The sequence below is a fragment of the Papilio machaon genome, chromosome 26 (genome assembly GCF_912999745.1).
Source record: "Papilio machaon chromosome 26, ilPapMach1.1, whole genome shotgun sequence".
NCBI classification, from domain to species: domain Eukaryota; kingdom Metazoa; phylum Arthropoda; class Insecta; order Lepidoptera; family Papilionidae; genus Papilio; species Papilio machaon.
This window is the reverse complement of record NC_060011.1, coordinates 282,810-305,292: the sequence shown is the minus strand read 5'-3', so window position 1 is coordinate 305,292 and position 22,483 is coordinate 282,810. Positions and strand designations below refer to the sequence as shown.

The 22,483-nt window shown below is 33.7% G+C and overlaps 3 protein-coding genes across 3 annotated transcripts in view; 2 read left to right on the top strand and 1 right to left on the bottom strand.

Moving 5' to 3' along the window:
- LOC106716414 overlaps positions 1-15,561 on the bottom strand; it is a 63,009-nt gene extending 47,448 nt beyond the window's left edge. Inside the window, exon 1 of the mRNA XM_045684338.1 lies at positions 15,257-15,561. The gene's annotated coding sequence lies outside the window, so the exon portion shown is untranslated. The remainder of the gene's footprint in view (positions 1-15,256) is intronic.
- A 306-nt stretch (positions 15,562-15,867) lies between these two features.
- LOC106716434 (vacuolar protein sorting-associated protein 28 homolog) lies at positions 15,868-18,558 on the top strand. The gene is made up of 7 exons (XM_045684511.1): positions 15,868-16,005; positions 16,098-16,158; positions 16,387-16,582; positions 17,052-17,153; positions 17,404-17,538; positions 17,885-18,023; positions 18,143-18,558. Exons 1-6 carry the CDS (start codon positions 15,999-16,001, stop codon positions 18,014-18,016), a joined length of 633 nt encoding a protein of 210 aa, XP_045540467.1. The 5' UTR covers positions 15,868-15,998; the 3' UTR covers positions 18,017-18,023; positions 18,143-18,558.
- Positions 18,559-19,495: 937 nt separating this feature from the next.
- Positions 19,496-21,541, top strand: LOC106716415. The gene is made up of 5 exons (XM_045684590.1): positions 19,496-19,517; positions 19,656-19,919; positions 20,458-20,642; positions 20,935-21,219; positions 21,442-21,541. The coding sequence occupies exons 2-5, from the start codon at positions 19,788-19,790 to the stop codon at positions 21,539-21,541; spliced, it is 702 nt and encodes a 233-aa protein (XP_045540546.1). The 5' UTR covers positions 19,496-19,517; positions 19,656-19,787.
- Positions 21,542-22,483: the final 942 nt, after the last annotated feature.

Here is a 22,483-nt window from a genome sequence, read left to right as displayed (position 1 = left end):
CATCTGTCCCCTCTCTGCATCCCCAGCACTCTATTACGTTAACTTGATGTTGCAACGAATGGGAGTCGACAGTGGCGCCTCGGTGGCTACCGCATCGATCAAACTTAAACGAACTCCAACTCAATGGCATCATATTTCATAAGGCAGTCTTTTTTCAATATGAGTTTTGTTTACATGCAAACTTTTTGATACAGGGATACTTTTTATACCTATGTATGCATTCTTGATTAAGGCTGAAAATATTAAAAGTTTTTAGTGAAATTTCAACCTGACGGAGTCTAGATTGAATTCATGAAAGCCATATTCATGTAAAGACTTTCAACATTTTTAATTATAACATATCAATCGAGCATCGTATGCATGAAAAGCGCGACGTTCCATTGCGTGAAACTTCCACGGAAGCGCAGTAACGCCCCCTGCTTGTAAGCCCCCGTTCGCCTCCACGTCCCCTGTTTACCCCTGTCTGTGAAAGACTTTTACGCTGGCTTACGTGAATTATTATTGTAGCGAAGTTAAGGAATTTTATGTCTTATTTTATGGTCGTATGGTATATTTTTGAGAAGCGGTAGTATTTCATGGCGTTGCATTTCATAGCTGTAATTACTGAGGAAGTATTCTGTATTTTGTCTGGGGAAATGCAATCCGTTCTTCCTTATGACTGAGAGGATTCCAGTTTATTATTTGTAGAACAAGATCGCATCACTACACAGCATATGTTGCAGCAATCGTTAAAGCTAGATTTATGGAAACATATTATTACACGAAGTTTCTCGTTGTTTTTCCTTTAGCACAGGGATTCCCAAAGGGGTCGATATCGAAATTAAAGCATTGTTATTTTTCAGTCTGTCTTCTTCTAATAACCTAAATCAGAATGAATAATAATAATAATAATTGGGACGGTGTGCTCCGAGCTCAAATGCAGAAAGCGGTGCTTCTCGATACGCACATCTCGATACGAATTGTCCGCCGGTTTCTTTCCCTTTCTCCCTGACCCTTGGCCGTCTGGTCTCCCCTGCCGAGGGAATCCCGTCTGGCTAGGATTATTTATTCATGTATGTATGTATAGTGTGTAATTTAGGTTTTATATATATGTATTTATCGTAAATACGTAGTATATTTATTAGTTTTTATTTTACCATTATTTATTTACTTTATCTATCATATAAAAACCAGCCAGGCGGAGACAGAATTAATATAAAAAAAATAATAATTGATCTTAAAAGTAGATAATTTGGCCTTGGGGGTCTAAGGTAATAGTTCATTTTGGAAAAGGGGGTCACTTGTCCAAAATAGTTTGGGGATCTCTGCTCTAGCATAAAGCGACAAAATTTTCTAATATACTTTTTCCTTTTCCGCACAAAGTTCTGTGACAGCTAAAGATATAGTTTTGCTATTTATTTCTTGTTACGACTTAAAAAGAATTACAAATAAGTGTGTTTTTTTTTAGAATTTTGTTTCCAAACTGTGATAATAACGCAATGTATATGTGACTAAAAACCATGCGACATAGTTATAAACCGTATCATAAAGATATACCATTGATATAATCACTACCTCGTTGTTCACAATTATATGTTATTGTTTTAAATCCATTGTGTTAGAAATGTGAATATATCACATCGTATATATATTGGGTGTTTTTTCCAACATTTGTAGTAAAATCTTTGAAGCGAAAAACAAAACGAAAAGGGTTAAAAACGAGTTACAATGTACCCGACTTGTTTATTCTCTTTCGCCTTAAGTTGATTATTTTACGTTCGGTTTTATACTGTTCCAGCCAGATTTAAGGCATCGTAAACGGGGCGTACTTATTTTCTTGTTTGTTTGGGCACTGCAGACTGCAAATTTGTCAAAAATGGGAAGACGAGTTTTTGTGCAAGGAGATCAGGACGTTGACCTGTGAGATTGTTAACTAAGAAATTAAACATAGCAACAAAGTAAAATGTCCCATTAAAAATAACGTAGAAGTAAACTGAAATTTATTTGTTAACAGAAGTAGGTATTTGGATTATGCTAGAGGGTCCTTTAGAAAAACCTACAAACAAACAGTCGAACCTGGATAAGAGAGAGTCCAAAATACCGAGATATTTTTCTCGCATATAGAGGTTTCTCCCCAATGGAGCTTGTCCTTCCCGACCAGACAATGACTCTCGCTTATATAAATTTCTCTTTTATCCAAATTCGACTTATAACTCAAGTTCAACTAATGTTGAATTCAGTCACATATCTGTTTTCTGTGAATGTTTTGGGCAGTGTGAACGATGTACACAATGTGTGTATATATCAGTGAATAGACTTGCCCCTGACTTCGGTCAGTAATACTGAGCATGTGATAACAATTGATAGTTGCCGTCAACTGATAACAGAACGAACATTGACTTCGACTATGTTATTTCGACAGTTTAGATTCAGAGTACCTGATACTTTCTAGGACTTTGAAATTCGATCACGTAATTGAGTATAATTAATATAATGAAAACGAAAACAGACTTAAAAGATGGTATTCCATATGTTAAGATTGAAAATGCTTATAAAAAAATTACACAATACATGACTTCTAAAAGACGCTTGTGTTAACGACAATCAAAACTCGAGTTACGTTCTTTAACATTTTGACAGAAATTAAGTATTTGGTGGTACAAAATAATGTATACAAATTACATGCGACCTCTATCGTCCTCTATGATCACCTATCAAGTCACGTCGGTCACAATGACGTAATTGACATTGTCACGGCATTCATTGCACCGACCTTACAATTACTGTAACGTTTCGAGGAAGTCCTCTATGGGAACTTTGTATAAAATTACGTCATTTGCTACGTAGGTAATTACATTGTATTTTTAACTGGCTTTGGTACATTGTAGATTTTATTTACATGTGAATAGATCAGTTATTTGCTTTAGAAGAAACAGATGAACGCATAAAACACAACAAGTACTGTCAAACGAAATTTACAAAACACACTTGTCGAGAAATTAATTACAACTTACGACTATAGCACTAGAGGAGGCTCATAATTGTCTAAAATGTCTTCTGTTTTGTAATCCGTACACTGTTAGTTAAATATTTGTACTAAGGATCTCCTTAAATGATCACTTATCGACCTTGAGTATTGTAGTTAGACATAGGCATATTTTTAAGTTGATCATAAACCTTCCACGATTAAACCATTATCCATTCAAAGAGAGTTCAATATTCAATATCCATACGTACTGCAGTTCTGCTCAGTGCTCTTGCAAGCTATTGTTGGGTTTGCTAATTGTACTCACTACGATGTTCATTCAGCCTTTATTACCATGTAGAGGCCTACAACATGGAGGATAAGCCTGAACACTGCATTGATTTGTATTGTACTGCAATGGTATTACAAAACTGTACACTATATGTACCTATAGGATCTTAGCAACTTTGGAAAATCCCGCACTAGATCGGTTTAGTTGACTATGTCCCCTTAACTCGGGTACGCTGCAAGCCCCTGTCTGGGGAAATAAATTAGCTGAAAACACTCACCTAAACTGTAGTATATTAGACTAGACATTCTAAACATAAATAAGATGTGTCTTGGAAATTGATTAAAAAATGGGACTGGCAACTTTAAAAAACATAGCTTCCGAACACTGGCAGTAAAATAACGACAAACGTAGCAGAAATACATACGTTTGTCTTGCTCTGAATCGACTACTGAGCGATGTATACGTACGATTCCGGCTTATGTCTAAATGAACCTAAACAGTATTTTGATGGTATAAATATCTCGACAGTTGTATTATGTTGGAAGTTGACATCACCGCCCAGCAGTTATGCCATACTACAAAAATAACTGACCTTTATTATAAGATCCAGCTGAAGACATACAAAGAAACCAACAACAAAATTGAAAGAGTGCAACTGATAAAAAATAAGCATCAAAATGGTAAAACAGGAGAAAAGTACTAAGTTAACAAGTTAGAACCTAAAGAATCATAGATCACAATTGAGGACGTCCACCTTTTTTTGAGTCATTTAAAAATAGACGCAGCTAAGATCAAAAAAGGTTAAAAATCATCAATTAAAGTAAAAACACAACTCATTTATAAGGTGAACATTTCAAACTACATATTCTCTTCAATTGTATTAATCTGAGGCAAATTGTGACGTCACAATTTTCGTAGGAGTCACGGAGCGGTGAGCAAAGTTTGATAAGATTTCATAATAAGAAGCTCCCCCGCAGAAATGAGGTCACTGGTGTCATGTTGAAGGCGCGCAATTTTTCCATCCATGACAAAGAAATACGGTAACAAGACTAAACTAAAAATTTAAAAGAAATGTAATATTATAGGATTAACTAAAAAGTATTTGAATTATTCTATTTCTGACGGTTTTCGTACTAAATTTTAACCTTATTCCCAAGTCCAGAAACGATAAAAGATGTGTTTTACTCCATCACAAGCATCGCAAACCAAAAAATTCTACGAAAGCCTCTAAAAGACCTAAGTTAAGTATTTGATATCTTCCCAAAGTACAAAAAAACCAACTAAATGTTTGTGTATAACTATATAAAAATAAATAAACTCATATCCCAAATCTTCGCGATCACGAATACTGAAGATTGAATTTGAATAATTCATAATTCATGAGGAATGACGCAAATGTTGTCAATGCGAACGAACACTTCGCAACAATCTGATATACTGGCGAATCTTTTTGGTAACACCATGTCTAATATTCATTGTATATCAATGAAGTATACATTATTCTATTTTATACAAAAGGAGAACAATACATAATTAAGCAGTGGTAGTCGCCAGCAACAACATCTGATGCACAAATTGGCCAGCTGAAGACAGGCGTCAAGTGGAAGCATTCCGCAGTCAGATGAGTATGGTGCCAGTACCAGATACTTAATTTTGGTCTTCTTTCCCTTTCCACCATTTCATTATAAGAATAGGATAAGAAGGGAAATAGGATTTGATGGAGGACAGAATGCATAGGTAGGCGAAATTCCGTCGATTAGAGGTAGGCAACGCATCTGAAATTGCGTATGTCTATGGACAGCGGTCGCTATCAGGTGGCTGTTCGCTCGTTGGCCATCTTATGATATAAAAAAAAAACTAATATACACAATTAAGAGATTTTACTTCAAAAGACATTTTCTTACCTCTTTTAAAAAACATTTCAGTTCATTAATTTCATGCCAATAATACATTCAAAGAGTATGCATAACATAATATCACAGGGTTCGCAACTGGGTCCTGTGTAGTGAAATTTCAACACTACAGCAAAATAATAACCGTAAAAATAATAATACAAAAAAAGCAATCAAACCGGTACTGTGAGTACAAACTCACAGCAAACATGACCAACCGTCGAAATTTAAAAGTACACAAGTCGAATATACAACCAGATTGAAAAGGCAGTACAATACAAAGCGTATGGTAGAGTCGAGCAGACATTTCACGACGTCGGAGTGTCGGTGACATCATTGCATACAAAAATAAGCTTACGACCGGTCCGAAAGGTTTCGATGGAACAAAGAACCTTGGAGAATGCAATTAAGGAGGCAACTGATAATTATCTGAGATGCATTCAAGCGCGGTTCTAACAACCGAACCGTAATGACCAAGCGATTATTCGGAGTGCGTGAGTGAAAGTTTTTAGGTCACTTACAAAATCTCCGAAAAAATTTAGTAAAAAAGCAACCCACAAAAATAATCTAAATTCAATGATCAGATGAAAAGTGTGTAACTAGAAAACTTCGCCTTGTCCTCTGAGTCGCTTACATTTTTCAAAAATGATAAAAATAAATAAACATTGGATATAAATTTATTTCCAAGGATCATCTATGTTATGTCAATTGTTTTCCCTCAACAAACATTTAGTTAACGGTTTATATTTGTTCAAGGTCTAAGGAAAACTGTAAGTATTAACAATAAAGTACTAATGAATTCATCAAAATCAATATTCGTGATCAATCATGCGTCTCTTTCCATCTCACTGCTATTCAACATGTCATGTTTAACAGTTCTTCTCAATTAAAAGTCAATTTACTGGAATACATAGGACCATGACAAGTTTAATGGTACGCTGATACTTTAATAGTATTTGTATCATTGATTATTAGCTAGTAAAGTAGATACATAATGTTAGACGGCATCGAGCACCGGGCACAGGCGATAAGCTGACATCATCCTCGCGACCGGTTGTGCGACACGGTTGTAACTACGGCGAGGTGGCGCTGGAGTGCTTTTAACGGTCATGCAGTTCAAATACTACACATAAAATAAAGAAGAAAAAATAATATTAATGCCAAAATAAATTATTTGACTGAAGAAGAACATATGAAGAATTAAATGTTTTACCACTAAGATATCTTATTAATATTACAAATGCGAATGTTTGTTTGAAGGTATCTTCGGAACGGCTAAACGAATCTTGATGAAATTTGCTACAGATGTAGAAATAGTCTGGAAGAACACATAGGCTACTTACAAAGTTTCCTTTTAGTTCCGTGCGGACAGAATCGCGGGCGACAGCTAGACACTAATAAAGTATTTTCAGTATTGTATACTATGTATTAAAATATAAATTCAATGAACTCTACATTGTGTAATTCGCTCCGTACACCGACGAATCGATTATTGCTCATTCATGCGTCATGCACAAAAAAACTAAAGTACTATTCATCAATTACAACATTAATTTAATAGACAAATAGTTTATAGTGATCACGATACTATTTGAGAGACAAAGAATTGATATGATTCATATATTTTTTGCTATATGTATATTTTTACTACGTTTAAGTCAATGCCACAAATATTCACATTTATTTACACATTGTTACCATGATTCCGTTAGTTACCATTCTCCCTGTTTCAAAGTCCAGAAATATTTCTTCTCTTACTCTCGCTTATATTGATTAGAAATAGAGATGGTGATATCACAAACATGTGTACGACATCCAAATAAACGGAGACGGAAAGTCTAGACTTGGCAATAAACAGTAACAATAAAAGGGGAGATGCGGGCGAATTAGTAATGTTATTATTTTTCTGCTTAGTCATGACCTCTTCACCCCTCTCTAATCTACAAGCATTACTATAAATAAAAAATGGCATCAAATTAATTTATGTGGGTGTACTAGAATGGGGGAGAGGTTTCTCTAGTGATTTGTGGATTTACTGAAGAATTAAGCTACTATTGTGGTCTTATTTTATCATCGTCTTCATCTATTAACATAGAATTAAATGCAAGGCTTAAGGCAACTCCACTAAGGTCAATTGCGTTACCAAATGCTATTGAATTCCGGATATGTCCGGAGATGTGCACACGTGTGGGCACGTGGAGGCGAGTGGCAACAACTCATGTTCAAATGGCCAATTTATTTTACAAAGTTACGCAGTTAACGTGTTAAACGTGTTATTATGTTGAGTCTTCATCAATATTTTGCACTAACAAACAACGTTTGTGTCGCAAGGTTTGTTTTTTCTCAACTATTATCAATATGGTCGTTGAACCAAGTTGAAAATTGAACGCACCATCGTTCTGGTCTCCGCCATGGTAACTAATAATTGGTCGTTTATGTTTAATTACGCAGTCTCGGAAACAAGAGTACATTTATAAAGACTATATTAATAACAAAATAAACCAAAAAAAGGGTATATTGGGTCCATAAATTAACTTAGTCTATACCCTTATGAATGTCGACTTTTGTAATATACAAAACAATATTTTAATTAAATAGACAACCCTATAGCATTAAGCAATGTCATTTAGCAACCCTATAATCCGCGTCTTAAGTTCATCGACACTAGAGATGTCGCGACACACATCGAGAAGAACCGGTAGTGTGAGCAGACCCTAACGACATTTCTTACCAGATAAACTATACGCGTGTATCGGCATCGACCGCTTTGTCATTTATAAACTTGCAACTTGCGAATAGCGTTTTCTATTGCGAACTTTTTTATCATAAAAACAAACGTAGGTTCATTTTATGGCAAAAAAAATTAACATAGCTTTGAAACATCATTTAATTAATATAGAAAATCTACTAGTCTAGTTATTTAAAAAAAAAAAAAAAATTGGACCCATCTGCAAGCACTTCATTTCGATTAACATAATTTTTATCAAAATCGGACCACCAGGGGCGGAGTTTCGCAGTAACACACATAAAAAAAATTCAGTCGAATTGATAACCTTCTGATCTTGATCTTTTTGAAGTCGGCTAAAAAAGTATTCACTTACGATGAGTTTATACTACACACTGGTTAAAGTCTGACTGTTATGGTTTTTGTAATGAATGTGTCAACTTTATTTACAACTGCGATATGCATTTTCCTGTTTGCTAGTTAATAGCTCTGTACGAGTGTAAATAGTGTAATTACAGTGACTGTTATCGTATTTACAGCGATATCCAAACTAGACCTGACTCAGTCAGTGATTTTATAGGTTTACGTCATCTATGACTAATTTGCTTATCTATTGCTATTTATATACCGTAGCTAATCATAAATTGAAACATAAACAAAGACAATTTTTCCTTTTTTTATATCATAAGGTGGCAACCGAGCAAGCGTTCACCTGAAGTGAAAAAAATTGCAAAGTGATCGCTGCCCATAGAAAACCGCAATCGCAGATGCTTTAGCAGTTAGCTGCATAGATAGAGTTTATTTCCGATCTTATTATATTTCCACCATCTTCCACTTCCCCTTCCCATCCTATGTGTAACAGTGTGGGAAGAGAAATAGGACTAAAATTATGCCTCTGGAACACACACTCATCAGAAGATTCGCGGAATTACTTCCACTTGATGCTTGACTTCTGTGTAGTCGTGGTATTGTACAGGTCGAGACGGCACATTCGTGCAACAGATGTTGTTGCTGAAAAGATTTAGAGTTGAAATATATGTGGTAATTTCCAGTAAATATAACCTCATACATTAATATATAGAAATGTAAGAAGGTACCAAGCTTTGAAAGAAAACTTTCCCTTAATAAATATTGTTCTGTGTAACATAATCTTGGATATCATCTCTAGAACAAAGCTTGTTTATCTTTCTGATCAATCTTCGTAAGTTGTTTACTGTTCTACATACAAGGCTGGAACCTAAATTATATCTAATAATATATTTAATACAACAGTTATCGTATAGAGAGTAAAATAACAAATGAGTCATCGGTGAGGTAACCAGCGTAAGGTCAGGGTTGAGGCGGACAGGCGCACAGGCGATCGCACATTTTAGTCGTAGTAATATTATGCTGACCTTACTCTAGACTAACATTCGATTCACGATATAATCGAAAAGTCACTTTATGGAACTGAGGAGTTTCGTTACGTTAGACCCTTCGTACACAAAAGAACGTAAGTCGCGAGAATCGCGTCGAGAAGTCGTCTATTCAGTCAATACAGGCATAGCGACTACATGTGAACTGTATTGATGTGCGCCATTTTAAAAATTGCAGCGATTTTTTTCACGACGGTCTTGACAAACAGGTTGCCAGAGTTTGTCTTAGTCGGTGACAAATAGAAATGTAGGCGACGTGCGCTGTGTACGAACCTCTATGGCTCTGTATTGCGTAAGTCGCTTAAGGGCTAAAACTGCCGGATTTCGAAGATTTACATGGCCTCGTGTACGAAAGGCTTTACATGTTTGGCAAAATCTTGTCTGTTACAAAAGATGGGCTTTATTAAGAGGTACCATCCAATAAAAATTACATCGATTTTTATTCCTCAACAATATAAATGATTCTGAAGTTCGTAAGTCAATGGGTTATTGATGCATCTCATATTACTTGACAAGATACAAACAGTGGTAGATTTATTATATTCAATGGAGTCACTGAGACGTGCCACATGTGCACATCAGTGACAGCTGACAGCCGGCGCCTGCACGACTCATTTATGATGATTTATACGGTGGCCTATGAGGTCTACATACATACATACATATGCATTAAAACATATTACATTATTTCACTTCTAACGTATCGTAACTCTACCTTCTATAGTTCGAGTTTATACACCACCTTGGTTCAGTTTCCATTTATATTCAGATGGCGCTGATGTCATTTTAAAACGCGCTATAAAAGCGCACAACGGGAGTTGATCCTTCGTAAATATGATTGTACAAGATAAGTAGTATATTGATATAATATCAAAAATAAGCTGTCAGACAAGTGTTAGAAAAGTATTTACCCATTGTTTATGACACGTTGACAAAATTATTCTTAATTAACATCGCATAATTGTTATAAATAATTAATAAAACAAAAACATATACAACATTTAATATATCAGATAACAAACAATTACTAAAATGTATTTATGTACTCGACAAACAATAGCAGTAATAGTAGTGTTTACGTCTAGGCAGTCTAGTCTAGGTCGTCTAACCCGAGGCGCGTGGGCGACCCCTGGCCAGCAACTAATGCTGCATTTATTTTCTATTGTCTATTGCGAATTCAAGACTCGAACGATGTTACAACTAATTCTAATGTCTAGATCTTTAATATTATTTAACTTGTTTATGTGAGAGTATTTTAACCGGTATTAGTCGAATAGTCGAGATTCGAAGAAATTTACTGATAAAAACACACATTCTTGATGCTCTAATTAAAGAAAATCACTAAATGAAAAACCTGATCTTTAATCCAACCAAGTTGCTAAAATGTAACTTGCTTACATAAACAAACATTTATTTAGGGAAGTTACATTTTAGCGCCGACCTTTTGAGACCTAAATTTAGCTTCAGCAACCTTCCACTTAATTATGATGGACAGGTAATTTAGACTATGAACTAAAGGCTTTGAACTCGGAGGTGAGACTTTGACCTTTTAAACAGGAAATTTTATGTATTCTATTCGTCAGTCTTAATCGATTTACATTAAGGTGGGCGGTTAAGATTTTCTAATAAGTCTAATATCATAATCTTATAATCTTATTAACCAACCGTAGTATACAACAATGAGTTCACACAAAGAAACGTGTAGAAAAGCGAGGTGTCTTGAATGAGGGACGTATCCTGCTCGAAGGACCATTTATGGCGGGACCGGTGCATCAAGCCCCACGTTTAACCGGTACTATTGACTTACTTTCTTGTAGGCAACCAGACGAGTAGCCCGATAATTGACAAAGTGTGGCTTTTCTAATAACTCGCTAGCTTTAAGAGTCCTCTCAAGGGCCTAAATTGGATCCTGGTAAATGTTTTGTGTGTCAATTTCGCTGAAAACGTTTGTTTTTTCTGTAATTTTTTTATTTTAATATGGAATATTACGCATTATCGCTACTCTACCAGTTTGTTGTTCCAGTTGGAACAGCAGAAACACTGCACCGGGCTCTCTATGGCCTACATAATGCAAAAATAACACAGATTTGTTACAAGTATTTCTATATAAACAAATGTTTTCAGAATACAATGCACAAAAGCAATGTTTACGAACGAAACACTAAAATGTTTTAATTTAAAATAACTTTTTCTCTCATTTAACTTTATCGTGATATTTGGCAAAATTCATATCATATATCATTTGCATATCTGAGGGTCTATCATGAATATCTGCGACATGCGTTATCGTGACGTAATCAAGGAAATATGTCAAAATTTGTCAATGTACTTACGCTCGATAGTGGCGCTGTATATTTTGCAAGCCATGAATTAATTGTTATGTAGTGTTTCCGTAATTTTGTACCCAAATACATAATTCAGTATATTATATTGATTTGCATACCGGAAAAACATTGTATATCATAGTGACGATTCTCAGCAACATTAACACTACTCATAACTGTATAATTAACCGGGAACCGGAATTTCCTTCGCATTTTTTCCCTCAGGAGCTCGTTCAGGAAACACTTTGGCTCCGTACCAAATGCATTTCGCAATTATACTTTACGTTTCGGAGTAAAAATATGATTCGAATTTTTTAAAAATACTCTGAAATAATAATGTTTCCGAGAATTCAATTTGACATTTATTTATTACAGCAACGGATAATATTCTCCTGATACTTAATAAGGTTTTATCGAAAATTTATGTGCAATAAAAAAATATATAGCGAAATTAAACTTTATATAAGGTATGATAATTTCAAACACTATTGATATCTGGTGTGTAATTACATCCATTGATTACAAATACTTCCGCAAAGGAACAGGATCTTTTGATGGAAAAAATTTGGTATAGCTTAACTATGGCTCATTGAGAATCAAATCGAGATCACGTGATCGCTACTTCAACCACTGAGCCATCAAGTATTCCATCAGATCATGCTATATATAGGAGTACATCATAGATGCGTATTGGAGGCACGCGTTACGCCTGATTCATTTAATAGCAACGCGCCGATCACTAACCCATTTATCCCGTAGCAACCAATTTCACAACGATTTAGCCGAGTTTACAATCACGGTATTTATAGTGGATCTGGAATTAGCTGGTGTGGTTGGGGCCCCGATGTTTTATTTTACCTTAGTAACCGATTAACGTTACCCAGCCAATTGTTCACTAACATGATTCAATGGTCAATACATAGTGCGTTCACCTTAATACGCTACATATTCTTGTCTATATGTTGTTGAGAGCAAACTGTTTTAAATTTAGCTATTGTTTTATCAGAAATTCCAACAAAATTTGTGTTAGTTGTAAGTAGATATAAATAGAGGATGAAATTACCTTACCACGTAAATATGTTTCGCAAAGTTATTGCGTTATATTCTTATATTGCGATTGCGGTTAAAATTAAGATACATATCTTACTCTCACGATACCTATCTTCAATTTGTAGTAATATTACAAATCTTTGGATCGAAAAATGCTATCTAGGTTACTTGAATAACGTTAAAATTATTAAGCAAATTAACCAATTTCCATTTGAACGTGGTCATTAATTACAACAAAACTAAAAATAGCAATTATACAAAAGTTTATTGCTGACACACACATAAAAATCAAAGGAATTTGTGTCAGGTCAATTGGCAGTCAGCACAAATTCCTACAGGACCTTGAGCCACAACCTCGACCTCTCATTGTTGCTGTCATCATGTCAGGATGACATCATACACAGATGCAGTGCTTGTGCAGTACGGCTTCAACGTACATTTAGTGACATTAATACAATGCGCCTTCCTGATTAACTAACTGCTGACATCAAAGACAATAAATGGTCAGAAAACACAATAATTTATGCCATTAAAACTTACAAAATCACAAATTTAGCATCTTTTTGACTAAAATGTAATTAACAAAAACAGTAAATTCCTGAATTTGAGATACCAACCACTAGTAGGACATTTAGGGAAAGTATATAAATGCTATGCCAAATTCAGAAGTACTTTCCAAGGTAAGTCATTTAAGTTCATTTATAAAACACAGCACAGCAGATAAATTGAATTATTTCCAGAGAATAATTCTAAACATTTTTAAAGCAATGTAACAACCTTTTTGCTTGTTGCAGAGCCCGCATACTAGTAAACAACATAGTGTTGAATGCTGATTGTTTTTAAATTTATGTTAATATGCTTTTCTTTCGTTTTAGCTTATCTTTATAAGTAATATCAACAATAACTTTAAATAAAAAACAACAAGATTTATGTATTTTTCAACCAAAGCGGGACAGAGTTGCATACTAATTAAAAATATATAAAGGGTGAATAAAGCCATTAAAAGGTACATAAGCTAATTTATATTCAACACTATACCTGATCTACCTAAAATCTGTTACAAAGATTTTTGAGGAATTGAGGACACCCATAAATGTGGATGTAAATAGTATTTTGTGGTAGTAATTAACAGTGGTAGAACAATATTTGTTAGATGCATGAATGAGTCAGGTTAACAAGAGCAATACCACAACCACACATGAACTAGAATGAATTTCTTGTTTTCTCTGATGCCAGAGATCAAATTTTAGTCCATTTTCCCTTCCTACTCCTTTCTTATAAGGAAATGATGAGGGGAAATGGATTTGGCATAGGAGGGGATGCATAGGAATGGAAAATATCCACTTTCTGTGTGTCCCCTCCTTTGCTGATCAAAGGTAGGCTATGCATCGGTAATTGAAATGTCCATTGGTAGTGGAATTCAGGTGATTGCTTGCTTATTTGACACTTTATAAGTTTTAATTTATTTTTAATAAGATTACTTTTTTAGAAGTTGACTTATATACGTAATATTCATCTTATCAGAATATTTACACTAGACTTATGTTCCAACATAACAACAATTGCTAGACCACAAAAATGTATTTCAAAGAATAAAAATTATAGAAAAAAATCTAATGAGTTAGGGCAAATAAATTCACATATGTTAACAGTATGAGGAATAACACCAAATTTATATTACATATGCTAGCCATATTCCGACCACTATTATTTTTTTATTTCATTTTAAACTACATCTACAGACTGTACGGTCTGTACTCTTTTTGCACATATTCCTTATTTCTAATTTAGTTCTTTTTTCCTTATTTCTATTTTTTTTATTTATTTATAAAAACCTGTGGTCATTGGTGTAGGAGTGTTACAGGACTTTACCGATCCTCACAAGTCCCTTCTGAGCACTAATTAACCAAAATTGCACTGTGTATTAAATTAAAAAATATATGTATTTTTATTGTGAAATAATGAAATTTCTTGAACTATACCAGAATGCAAAGTAATGAGTTTTCATGTTAATTGCTTCATTATCTAATATTCTTGTTTCAGAAACTTGTTTTTAAATTGTCTATTTGCAACTCTATCATAGATAATTACTGACTAATAGTACCATTGAATGAATGTTAATAAAAAAAATAGAAAATAAAAAAATATAATTAATCTTTTTTATCGGTATTCATAAAAAATATAGGTCAAAGTTTTTTTAGTAGCACTAAACTTTTTCACCTAAAACTAAGAAAAAGAAGAATCATAAAGTAAATTTAAAATGTATTTAAGATGCGAGAGTTAAATAATGCAATATAATAATATTAACCATAAAAGTTAAGCGTTCGTGACCATACGTGCCAAGTGGCCCAGGTTTATCAAAAGTGGGACGGCCATCGCCGCGCCCAAGCCTCGCCTCGCCTCCAACTTACACCGAACGCATTCCAATAGGAAAAAAAAAACACGTAGCGAAATAAACAATACATATCGCCGTACAGTCGGTATTTATAGCGATAAAAACAAGATAAGAACACAACATTTATCAATGCAAAACATTATTGTTTCGCCGGAAACAACTCAAGTATGCAAATTACTATTCAAATAGTAACGTAATTCCTATCCTAGTTGTACTGACCTGGTTAGCAACAAGATCCCATAAAGAAGAATTGAGAGACTCGTAGTTTTCGAAAACAGCACAACGTTGTGTTTTTAGCACGTAAACATGGGTTTCAGTTCACAATACTGTAATTGATAAAACTCGCTGAACACACACCTTGTATCCACATCAAATGCACTACATTCACAAGGAATTCGATTTTAAGTATTTAGTTTCTGTTATAAAACTACGCATTGAAAAAAGCGACGATTATTTTCATTCATCACACGGCGAAATCATACGACACAAGTGCAACTTGCGTTACCCACCAACAAAACTACTATTTGCGGGGTGAGGGCGGGGAGAACGCGGGGCCGCGTCATCCGCCATATTGGTTGATTACGTCATCTCGAGATAACGTTCCAAAATACTCGTGCAAAATACGAAGAATTCGCATAGTCGAATATAATATTTCAACTTATGATTTTTTCCAAACTCCAATTTTTTTTCTGTATTATATATGTATTCTACATTTTTTTATTTTGTAATTATGTTATATTCACCCAATTTAAAGCGTTTTACAAAAATTAATCAACTGTGCTACGACCTATGAGTCACGTCAAAATCAAATTGTCAATGTGTCAATTTTGTGTTAATATTGTTAAGACTTGGTCAAAATTAAATTAAAACAACCTTATTTAACGTATAATTACCGTAACTAAGTAATTTTAAATTATTGTTGATATTCTTGCAATTTGTGTAATACGGAGAATATTTAAAAATGCAAGGTATGCATATGTAAGGTGGCAAACAATTGAATCATCGACTGTTTTCTTACATTTTCCTGGTATATTTTTTTATAATTGATGGTATATTGCAGATACTAGACCAGAACTTTACGAAGAAGTTAAACTTTACAGAAATGCTAGAGAACGCGAAAAGTAAGTTAAGAACCAAACGATTTTAGAATATCTTAAAACAATAACTGTCTTGAGATATTTCAAATACTTTCAATGAATTCCTTTGTCGTACTTTTTTGTTAAACAACTAAGATCAGTTATATAGTCAATGAAACGTGGTGTTAAAATAGTAAATAAATTATAAATACTGTAGACATAGAATTAAAAGCATGTACTTCAACATCCACTAACAAAAAAAACAATTTCCAGGCATGATAATATGGCAGAGTTATATGCAGTAGTGAGCACATTGCAGCATTTAGAAAAGGCATACATGAGGGACTGTGTGCGCGCACAGGAGTACATGGCTGCCTGCAGTAGACTGCTTGTGCAGTATAGAGTGGCTTTCAAACAGGTGCAGGGAGATGAGTTTCCCACTATAGAAGCTTTTGTTACCAAGTTCCGGGTAAATAGACTTAATATTATTAGTAACAATAAAGTTTTTTTTATATTGTAGTGTAGGATAAACTGACATAGTCATGTAAGGAGTAATGGTCCATCAGTCTGCTGTCAATCTACAGGTTTTTGTATATAATGTGTTATTTTCTAAACAGTCAGATCTGGATAAGGGAGACCCTAAAGGACCATATTTTATACAAGTTTTTTATGACCTGAAATTTATATATTACCAATAAAATTGTATTGCATTTGTTTCTCAATTAAAGAGGTTTCTTTCCAACGCGAGTTACTTGTGGAGGTTAATTGTTGGGAACGGTCAATGTCTCTTGCTAATAGAGCTTACACACTTATCCAGTTCTTATGTTATTTACCAGGTTCAACTGTATTTTAGTTTTGTTACAAAAATATCATTTAAAAATGTTTTCGTCTATTTTTGTGTGTTTTTCTTTATTAACCGTTCATAAATCAATTCACAGCTGGATTGTCCGGCCGCGTTGGAGAGGATACGTGAGAACCGACCTAATCTTATTAAAGATGACAAAGGCAACACAAATAAATACATTGCAGAAATTGTGTCTGTAAGTCATCTCTTAATTAAGCTCGCTTGTATATGCGCAAAAAAAATACGCTCAGAAAGAGGATATTTGCCCTTCCTGTGCATCCCCTCTTCCGACAAATCAACTTCCCCATTCCATCCTTTTCTAATAAGAAAAGGGTGGGATGGGGAAGAGGACTAAAATTAGGCCTCCGACACCAAATTGATTCAATAAAGAGGAATGTAAAGTATAAAATATATACTGATATAGAAGTTTATAAATATAATTGCAGTTGTTCATAACTCTAATGGACAAGCTGAGGTTGGAGCTACGCGCCATGGACATGATCCAGCCGGAGCTGCGTGACCTGAAGGACACCATGGATCATCTCAGCATGCTGCCCGAGGACTTTGAAGGCAAAGTCAAGGTAACATTGATCACAATGTATTGTATATACAAATAGAGTAAGTTTGTAGACATTTATTTCAAGCAAAATGTATTGAAGTATACATTCAAGTATATTATTGATGTAAAGCATCTATAGGATCACTTGTAAACCGAATTGTTGGCGTGGCGACGCTTGCCGTGGCGACGGGTCGCCACGCTATACTAAGGTATACATATGTATATATATATATATGTGTATATATTATTATTATCATTATTATTTTATTATTTATTTAATTATAATATTTTATGTATATTACTTGTACACACGATGTTTCACATCTGCCAGGCGTTCCATGACGGCTCACAAGTTTTTTTTTTTGTAGGTACAAGAATGGTTAGACAAGCTGTCAGAGATGTCGGCAGCAGATGAGCTGTCGGAGAGTCAAGTAAGACAGCTCGTGTTTGACCTGGAGACTTCTTATGGAGCATTCAACAAATTCCTACACAAGGACTGATTAAGTGGTAAGTTATACTTTCTGATTGAAAATTTTGTTATCTCTTTGATGGAATATAATTGAATTAGATTCTTGTAATTTTTTATTCATTTAATTCTTTCTAGTAAATAATACATTTTGTTTCAGATCATATAAAGAGCTCAAAAATGCTTGTTATAATAATTAAATATTAAGTCATTTTTTATATCTCAAATGAATTTAAGATTATAAGCATTTATGCAAATAATGTCATACAACTTTTACACACTTTATAATAAGTCTGCATAATATTTGATTGGAAAAGCCTCTTAAGAGATTAACTGAAGAGTTTGTACTAATTGATAAAACTATTGGTCGTAATTTAATAATTCTTTTTCTATTTGATAGCCCAATTAATAAAGTTATTGATTTTCTAACATCATGCTATATCTTAAGGAAACTGGAATGGACGGAGACAATTAAATTACTTTAAATAGGTTATAAGGCTCTATTGCTCACCTGAATGGTGTTCTTATAGTAATATACATAATATATTTCAAAATAGATTAAATTGTTTAAACTTTCGTGAGACATCATAATTAATTAATTAAGAAACGGCTTAACTCACGTTTTATCGTCCGGTGACTGCACCGACTAATTTCGGACCCAAGATGGACTCCCGATGGGTCCGAAACTAGTCGGTGCCGTCACCGGACGATCAAACGTGAGTTAAGCGGTTTCTTAATTAATTAATTAATTAATTCAAAATATGTAATATGTTAATGCTAGTTGTAATATTAAGTATATTTTATTGTGAAATAAATGTTTCGTACTCGTACCTGGGTGTTTTATTTTTAATATAATCTGCAACTATTCAGCCAGATTGATATAAGAAATACTAATATGGTTTCTGAGACCAAAATCCACGTTTAAACAATATTATCTATGTTTTGTTAAAGATAGTAGCAGGGATTAGATGTTTTATAAAGAAATTTTGGTCTCAAAAAAAACGGTAAAACTAAATATACGATCACACAGTACGTATTGCCGTAATTTTCCAAAAAAATGTGTAATATCTCAGTTTTTTGTCAGTAATCATAAAATGGATGATTGATAAAAGATTTATGTCGCATGTTTCAACAACGCCATTTCTGTTTCGATTTTATGATTTTCAGAGTATATTTTGTTTAGTTACATATTAATCATGTATTCTTGATCACGTGTAAAACACACGTGTATTACTTCAAAGCCGTATTGATTATTAAAAACTTTCATTGCCTCGTAAATGAATAATAGTAATAACTAACATTACGTATTTCGATATGCGCTAACAAAACGCACGAGTGGCGGGAAATGTGACGTGACCATAGACACAGACAAATGTTTTGAAATTTGCTTTTAGTTAAATTAAAGCAAAAACAATTTTGTTTTAAATACTTTATTTAAATAAATATTTTTAGTTTGAATTTTTTATGTAATGAATTATTTAATGAAAGTTTGCGATGTAGTATTTATTTTTATAACACTTTTCTATTTAAAAGAGGTAAGTTGTAACTAGTATTTTACTTTAATTCATCCTTAATTTGCAACAATTAAACTGTAATAAAAAATCCTACTTCGGTATTAAATAATACAACGTAATAAAATAAATTTTATTCCCAACTGCATAAAACAATTTTAGTGTACAAAAGACGTATTTCAAAACCTCGATGAGAAGTACCATTTAGTTTCGGAAGCGTATTCCATCACCAAAAAACTGTTCGTCCAAGGTCGTGACAACTATAACACACTGAAGAACCGCTCGCTACACGTTATGGACACCTTCCTGGACCTAGTGCACATCATGAACGAGGAGATGGCGAGGGAACTGAGAAGTGCGATTGTTAAATTCTATAAGATCAAATATTTTCATGATTTTACTAATTACGTGGTTAATATTGAAGAGGTAAGAAAACTTGCATAAACAACTACTTTCTTGCCATTGTTTTAGATTGAATTCACCATGCATCTCTGATTTAGTAATGTCTATGGCATAGGCGTAATAAACTACGTCTATGGTCTTTATAATGTTATTTATTTACTTCAACTAAAGATTTTTTAATTTTCTTTCCCATTGCAACGCAACATTTCCGTCACGTGCTATACACACGTGTTGAATGTACAAGAATTAGTCATGTTTACGTCATGCAACAACGATTAACTTTAATTATAATTTGCTACGAAGAAATCAATTACAAAAAAAACTATCTTTACAAAGTATAATTTAGGGACCTATTTGTCGCTGCTGTGATTCACAAACTTTTTTTTCTCGTACACATTTCCAAGTTTGAACTGTTTTCAGTGCTAGTTACATTTTTTCTTCCTCTACTGAACCCTTTTTAATTTTTCTCCACTATCCTACATCCCTTTTGGTTATTCCGTGGACCTTAGAGGATCCACCTAGACCACTTTGGAAGACACTAAAGCTACAAAATCTATCTCAGACAGTGGACATCATCGAGCACTGTCTCAAGGAACCTTTGGAGAAGGTGGATCAGATCCGGGCCCAGTTTCACGATGTGATTAAGAACTTCCAGGACTCGCGCAACTTCGATGTGGTGAACCGCTGCTACAACGAGCTGCCCGACGAGGTCGCGGTTACACACTGTCTATTGCACCAGGCCGTGCTGTTAGTATTGACTACATAGACATTTGTAACAAGTTGAAACGTTCCTTGATGCGTTAGTTAACATGAACGATCAGAGGACGTACATAAAGAGAATATTTTCAAGTCCACTTTTACTTCTGCCGTAAACCTATTAGGCCATTAACAACAACTGCAAATGCTGCGTTCCGAAACAAATCTCTAATTGTAAACAAACTCGTTAATTCCAAAATATTCCCAGAAATAGTCACCCAAATTGTAAGACTTCACGAATTTATTTCATCAAATAATTTTAAAATAACTTTTTGATTTACAGCTTCAATGAAACGATGCAAGCTAACCTAATCGCCATAGTCGAGATAAAGACGCGCCAACACGCACAGGATATGAACGCAACGCTTTTCGGCGTACGGAAATGTCTTAACGACTTCGTACCAAACTTCTTCGAGCAAGTTTTAGTAGACGCGTATACGAACACTTGTGGTTTCCTCAAAGTTGTGAATGCGTCAGTATCTGATTTGATCCAAGACCGCTGGAGGAAATTCCATGAGACAAAGTTCCCGAAGAAATGGAGCCCACTTGTTAGTCTTTTGAAAGAAAAGTAAGTTTAATTTTATATGTTTTTGCACTTTCACTTTCTTCGTATGTGATCCTTTTTGATGTCGATTAACAAAAAAAAAATGAAACATTTTGTTTTTTAGAGTTCAAATAACTATTTTCAATATGGTCCTTTGAGCCGGACTAAAGTAACAGTCGTGTTGCCACAAAGATACACTCTATATCTGAAAACGATCTAAATATTTAAATGTCATGTATTTTACAGGTCATCAGCTACTCGACAAAGCACGAAAGAGCCGCTGTTTCTAACTCTGATCGCAGCAAATCTCACGCCTCACGATATTATTACAACGCTTTATTCCTAACTAGCTTTCACCCGCGACTCCGTACGCGCGGAATAAAAAATAGAAAACGGGGTAAAAAATTATCCTATGTCCGTTTCCTGGTTCTAAGCTACCTGCCCACCAATTTTCAGTCAAATCGATTCTGCCGTTCTTGAGTTATAAATAGTGTAACTAACACGACTTTCTGACTATATATATATATATATATATCTATTATCTATATATATATTATCTATATATATATAGATATAGATAATATCAGACAAGATATTACTAATTAGTACTAGTACTAAGTATAGTTTTTGAAATAGTAATCCGTCTTGAACATTCGTTTCAAAGCAATAGTAGTATGAGACGGTTTCCATAGATGGCGCTTTCATAAAAATCTTATTTATAAATGTTTTTTCTCTTTCATGTAACGGAATTTGACTAAATGTATCATGAAATTACTAAAAATCTTAGAAATTTCTGTATAACATTAAAAAAAATAACTCGTGAATACGAAATAGGATTATTATTAATTAGATCAATAGCTTATAAAAAGAAGACTGACATTTAAAAAAATTATAAAATCTATAAAAAGTTATTGTTTTTTTTATTTATTAAAATAAAAAAGTACTTACCATACACAGATACATTTTTTTTTCAAAAGTTTTTCTTCATCTTGCAAATAAAAGACATTGTATTTATTAAAAAAGGTTTATTAAAAATATTTTACTTATAAAGATATTGGCTTGTATTATTTGAGATTCTTTTATAAACCACAAAAGTAGTTTAAAAAAGTACAACAGTCTTTCATTTAGGCTTGATGTTTTGACATTTAATGGAGATTGCCATAGTGAAAATTAACAAATACTATAATATTTTTCAATTAGTCTTAAATATAAGGCACTTTAAATATTAAGTACAATAACTTCGCATATTGAATTATAAATGTTAATACTATAGTTGTACATAATTTGA

Excerpts from the sequence above, each read along its gene's own strand:
- LOC106716434 (XM_045684511.1), top strand. Across the intron at positions 16,583-17,051 it reads CTTTTGTTACCAAGTTCCGG|CTGGATTGTCCGGCCGCGTT; the intron begins GTAAATAGACTT and ends ATCAATTCACAG. Across the intron at positions 17,539-17,884 it reads ACTTTGAAGGCAAAGTCAAG|GTACAAGAATGGTTAGACAA; the intron begins GTAACATTGATC and ends TTTTTTTTGTAG.
- LOC106716415 (XM_045684590.1), top strand. The coding sequence starts at position 19,788 with ATGGACACCTTCCTGGACCTAGTGCACATCATGAACGAGGAGATGGCG. Across the intron at positions 19,920-20,457 it reads ACGTGGTTAATATTGAAGAG|ACAGTGGACATCATCGAGCA; the intron begins GTAAGAAAACTT and ends AATCTATCTCAG. Across the intron at positions 20,643-20,934 it reads CTATTGCACCAGGCCGTGCT|CTTCAATGAAACGATGCAAG; the intron begins GTTAGTATTGAC and ends TTTGATTTACAG.